The 5693-nt window shown below is 53.3% G+C and overlaps 1 protein-coding gene across 1 annotated transcript; it reads right to left on the bottom strand.

The window, feature by feature from the left end:
- Nucleotides 1-3466: 3466 nt before the first annotated feature.
- On the bottom strand, nt 3467-4048 carry LOC120669247 (uncharacterized protein Mb2253c-like). The gene has a single exon (XM_039949028.1). It carries the CDS (start codon nt 4046-4048, stop codon nt 3467-3469), a length of 582 nt encoding a protein of 193 aa, XP_039804962.1.
- Nucleotides 4049-5693: the final 1645 nt, after the last annotated feature.

Raw genomic sequence — 5693 nt, 5'->3', positions numbered from 1 at the left:
AGGAGGAAGCCGAGTTCTCCTCCGACTCCTCCGTGGGGAGTGAGCCGGAGGTGGAGATCACCGGAGCCTCAGGGCCGCCGCCGTCGGCCGCCCTGAGGAGGGAGACGCGCCGCGACATCAATAAGATCCAGCTGTCAAAAGCTGGGTTGGCGGCAGCGTAGCAGACGCTGAGGAGTTCGACCCGGAAGGGGGCGAGCAAAGTCCAGGGAGCATCGGCGCCCCCGGCCACCACTGAGGTGGGGTCGGCATCGGCCGGCCCCCAATTCAAGAAGGAGGTGGCCCAGGTGCTGGGCCAGCTGCGCGGAGAGGTAACGCCCCCGCACATCGGCTCGAGCACTCTGCCGGCCGTGCCGCTGAGGCTGAAGTTCCCGCTACGTTGCAGCGACGGTTAAGTTCTGCAATCTTGATCTCGTTCTGTCTTGGTTTTTGTTCCCTGGAGTCATTCTTAGCACCGTTGTTGTTGGTGTAGGAGGGCGACGCTCAGTGGTGCCAAGAGGAAGGTGGAGGAGTAGTCCAATGAGGGTGGCTCCAGTGATGCCGCAAAGCTAACATCGCCACGGGCGAGCCCGGTGAAGAGCCGTGCCCGCCGCGAGGAGGAGGAGAAGGAGTTGGAGGAGGAGGCCAGCAACAGGGTCTCCCCCCTCACCGTGACGTGGAGATGCAGGATCTGCCCCGCGACGAAGGGGCGGTGAATGTTGGGGTCGGGGCCTTGGAGGTCCCGGCCATCGAGGTGATCCAGACCATGGAGGTCCCGGCCATCGAGGCCAAGGGGACCCAGACTGAGGCCACCGAGGGGGTCAGGCCCCCGCCGGCGAAGGAGGAGGCCGAGGAAGGCGAGGACGAGGAGGTGGACGGCACAATTTCCTGCAAACTCATGGCATCCGCCAAGGTCGCCCAGGGACTGGTTGAGGTTAGTCTCCTACCTCTTTCCATTGAAGCCGATTTGTTCTTGTAGACACTGTCTTGTAACACGTAGTTGTTCATCAGGCTCTTGTAGAGTTGTTTGAGCAGGCCGCCCAGGAGCTGGCCGAAGGGAGCACCGCCATCGGCCAGGTGGTGGGGCTCAAGGCCAAGGTGGTAGAGCTGGAGGCACGGAGCCGCCAACTAGAGGCCGACAAGGTCAAGGCCGAGGATGATCTGCGCAAGGAGAAGCGCGGTATGTAGTCGGAATCATATCTTCCGAGTTCTTTGCTTTTGACTTGTTTTTGTTTAGAGCTGGAGGCCTGCACCAAGGCCAACGAGAAGCTACAGAAGCTCCGAGAGGTGGCCAAGGTGCGGGAGGCCGCCTCCGAGGACAAGCTTTAGATGGAGCGGGAGGCTTGGCGAGGTACGACCCGGAGATCATACGCTATGTTCTTTCTGTCATGTTCTTTGGCTTGGGCTGACCCGGCCGAGTACTTTTTGCAGAAGCGGAGGAGCAGGTGGCGCAGGGCCGGGCGACGCTGGATTGCCTGAGCAGGCCGCTGGAGGCGCTGCTTGGGGCTTTCGAGCCCGAGGGCGTGGCGGCTGCCGAGAGCCTGGCTGAGAGGCTAGAGGCGTCCCGCGGCCGACTGGTGGCCTGTATCCGGGGGGCTGCAAAGGATGCAGTGCAGCATACCCTGGGTCTTGTGAATACCCACCTCCTAGAAGCGGATCTAGACCCGGTGGGAGACAGTATCCCTGAGGACTGCTCTAACGCAGAGTCGGAGGCCAACCACTACCGCCATCCTGGAGATCGCCGAGCGTGTCATGGCCGAGCTGTAGGCTGCCGGTCTCCAGGAGTTTGTTTCATTTGTTTTGCTACAAGGAAAGTTGGTCAGAGTGGGCCAGCTAAGAACAATATTTATGTAAATAATGTTTTTAATTCAGTGTTAATGTTATGCCCTCGGTTTGAGTTCTTTTCTGAATTTGCCGAGTAGGTGGAAAAGCAATCTCTGAGCCCTTTGATTAGCGCTTGAGAGTAGATCATCAATATGCACATTTGGTCTGGGTGACATAGAGTGGTTCCTGAACATACTCGGCTGTGTTCAGTAAAGAAGGACTGGGTTGTTCTTGTCTGACTGGTCAGACTCAGAGTGGGGGCAGGCTGGGTGGCCGAGACGCAGCCCCTGAGCGTGTTGAAAATGACTCGGTAAAGAACGAAGAATAAGTAGACTGCAATATTTGAAATATAACAAATTTTATTAAATGAGTGGATGGGTACATAGCTTTGCATTTCCTACGCTTCTACGGATAGAAGCGACGCAGGTGTTCGATATTCCATGGGTTGCCCACATCTGTACCGTATGGCCTCTGTAGGTGGTAGGTTCCTGGAACCAGTATCCCACTTACTACAAAGGGGCCTTCCCATAAGGAAGATAGCTTGTGAGCGTCGGTGGTCGACTGGATTCATCGTAGAACCAGGTCGCCGACGTTGAAGTCACGCTCGTGAATGTTGCGATCATGATAGCACCGGAGCTGCTGCTCGTATCTCATATGCTGGATGAAGGCCGTCAGGCGGTGCTTCTCCGCCGAGTCGATGTCGGTGCATCAAGTTTCTTGGCTTCGTTCTCGTCGTAGTTCTGGATGCGCAGAGCACCAAAAGCTATGTCCGATGGCAAGACTGCTTCAGAACCATACACCATGAAGAATGGCGGGTAGCCGGTAGCCCGGCTTCTTTTGTGCGGAGTCCCCAAACTACTCTGGGTAGTTCTTGGAGCCACTTTGCACCATATTTTTCGACCAGGTCAAAAATTCTGGCTTTGAGCCCCTGGAGGATCAAGCCGTTGACCCTTTCAACTTGGCCATTGCCCCTGGAGTGCGCCAGGGAGGCATAGTAGACGTTGATGCAGCTTTCTTGGCAGTAGTCCCAAAACTCAGAGCCCGTGAATGAAGTACCTAGATCTGTGATGATCCGGTTAGGCACCCCGAATCAGTGTGATATCTCCTCAATAAACTCGGCTGCCTTGGCTACTGTAGTGGCTGTGATTGGCTTGACTTCGATCCATTTGGTGAACTTGTCAATCAGCATGAATATGTGACTGTATCCACCGACGGCCGTATTTAGGGGTCCCACTGAGTCGGGTCCCCAGCAAGCGAAGGGCCAGGAAGGAGGTATGGTCCGTAAGGCCTGAGCCGGGATGTGCTGCTACTTAGAGAAGAACTAGCACCCGGGACATCGCCTGATGATGTTTCGGGCATCGGCCAGGGCCGTGGGCCAGTAGAAGCCTGATCGAAAGGCTTTTCCCACGAGGATAGAGGCACCAACGTGGTTGCCGCAGATACCCAAGTGGATATCGCTAAGGAGTCGGACTCCTTCATCCTGTGTGATGCATTTGCACAGGGTTCCTGAGGAAGATGAGTGCCTGAACAACTCGATTCCTATGACGACGTAGTTGCTTGATCTGCGAGCAAGCTTCTCATGTTCCTTTCCCATTGGGTAGCTTTTATTGTTTTTGATGAAGTCGATGATTGGAGAGCGCCAGTCGGTGTCGAGGGTTAGGACCTCCTACCCTGTGGCCGGGACCAAGTCGGGCTTTGTGGGAGGTTCCTCTTCCATCTTGACCATAGGGCTGCTGAGTGCTTGAACAAACACGCCGGGTGGTATGATGGACGACTTGGATCCAAGCTTGGACAGTGCGTCGGCCGCCACGTTGTCATCCCTGGGGACATGGTGGAACTCCAGGCCATAAAACTTGGTTTCGAGCTTCCTGATCTCCCTGCAGTAGGCATCCATCTTTTCCTTGATGCACTCCCAGTCCTTGTTGACTTGTTGTATGACGACTTTGGAGTCGCCATACGCCAACAGTCGCTTGATGCTGAGTGTGACGGCGATTCGGAGACCGTGAATAAGAGCTTCATACTCGGCAGCGTTGTTGGTAGCCTTGAAAAGTAACTGGAGGACGTACTTGAGTTGTTCACCTTTCGGGGCGATGAAGAGGACTCCAGTGCCGGCTCCATCATGGTTGAGGGAGCCCTCGAAGTACATGATCCAGTGCTCGGATCTGGTGTCGGGTGGAGGATCTTGGATCTCGGTGCACTTGGCGACGAAGTCGGCCAACGCCTGAGACTTGATGGTGGAGCGCGGCATAAATTCGATCGAGAATGCGCAAAGTTCTACTTACCATTTGACAACTCGGCCTTTGGCGTCCTTGTTGTGCAGGATGTCGCCGAGTGGGTATGATGAGGCCACCTTGATCTTGTGAGCTTGGAAGTAGTGCCGGAGCTTCCTTGATGTGATGAGGATGGCATACAGCAGCTTCTGCACTTGTGGGTAGTGTGCCTTCGATTCGCCGAGTACTTCACTGATGAAGTAGATGGGTCATTGCACTTTATAGATGTGACCTGGCTCGTCGCTCTCGATGACCAGGACGGTACTCACCACACTTGTGGTGGCGGCAATATATAGGAGGAGAACTTCCCCGCCATCTGGTGCTGTTAGGACGGGTGGCGAGGTGAGGAAATCCTTGATTCTTGCGCCATACCTTCTTGGTCTTCTTTGGTGGCGTAGGCGGCGCAAAAACAGGATCCTCAAACATAGTAGCCCTTGGTTTACCCCTCTTATTAGACATTTTTGAGCTCATTGGATCTTCTTTCATAAGTGTCTTCATAAAAGGTATAAGACTATCTTTCTGAGAGGGTGTGACTTCGACTTCTTTGATTTTCTGAGGATTTGGCCCAAATTTGACTCGGATCATCAAGCATTGCTCTCTCTTGGGTTGGAAGTCAAATTTCTCCTCTTTACCATTGATATGGAATCGGATTTCTCCGGCCCAACATCAATATGTGCATCTGCTGTATTGAGGAATGGCCGTCCTAGAATGAGAGTAGTCTCTTTCTGATTATCCATATCAAGTACCACAAAGTCGACTGGGATGAAACAATCCCGAACTCTCACTGAGACATCCTCAGCGATTCCTTCTGGGTGCCGAACTGAGGAATCAGCCAATTGCAATTGCATGGGTGTTGGTGTCAACTCTATATAGTTGAGTTGGTCAAATACCGCCTTCGGCATCACACTAACACTGGCCCCCAAATCACATAAGGCTTTGTCGAAGTTCTGTGTCCCTATTGAACATCTGATAGTGGGGAATCCTGGATCCTTTTTCTTCTCGGGCAATTGTTGAAGTATAACTACACTGCATGCCTCAGTGAGCTTGATTACTTTGGTAGTTGGCAGCGGTTGCTTGTTGTTGATTATGTCCTTGATACAGCGAGCATAGGTCGGAACCTTCATCACATCTATCAAGGGTACATTGATGTTCACTTGTTGTATTATCTCAACAAAGTGGCTGAACTGCTCGTCTGTACTTGACTTCTTTGCCCTCATAGGGAACGGCAATATTTGAGTGTCATAGAATTCATGCGGAGCTGTCTTCCTTTCGTGAACCTTCTCGGGTTCCTCCTCCCGAGGTGGTTCTTCTACCACCGGGCTTGCCTTCTTCCTTTTAACATGGTTAGGACAAGGTGGGTATTGAGTAGTTTTACCTCCTCGTGTGGTTATCGCCTTAACGTTCTCCAAATCAGGGGGCATGGTAGCAGCCACTTGAGCTAGTTGAGTCTCAATCATCTTGTTGAAACTCAACTGGTTCTTGATGGCAGTGGAGAATCCATCCATCTTGGCATGGATAGTCTCCATAGATTTGTCTATAACGGCCAACTTCTTCTGAAGGGACTCATTGATCTTCGCTTGGCCGTAGACAAGATCTCTCAAGGTAGGCTGGTTAGGACCGAAA

The sequence above is a fragment of the Panicum virgatum genome, chromosome 4N (genome assembly GCF_016808335.1).
Source record: "Panicum virgatum strain AP13 chromosome 4N, P.virgatum_v5, whole genome shotgun sequence".
NCBI classification, from domain to species: domain Eukaryota; kingdom Viridiplantae; phylum Streptophyta; class Magnoliopsida; order Poales; family Poaceae; genus Panicum; species Panicum virgatum.
Note: the sequence above shows the minus strand (reverse complement) of the source record. Positions and strands in the feature narration are given on the sequence as shown.

What these genes read in the sequence shown, in the direction of transcription:
- LOC120669247 (XM_039949028.1), bottom strand. Translation starts at nt 4,048, where the DNA reads ATGCCGCGCTCCACCATCAAGTCTCAGGCGTTGGCCGACTTCGTCGCC.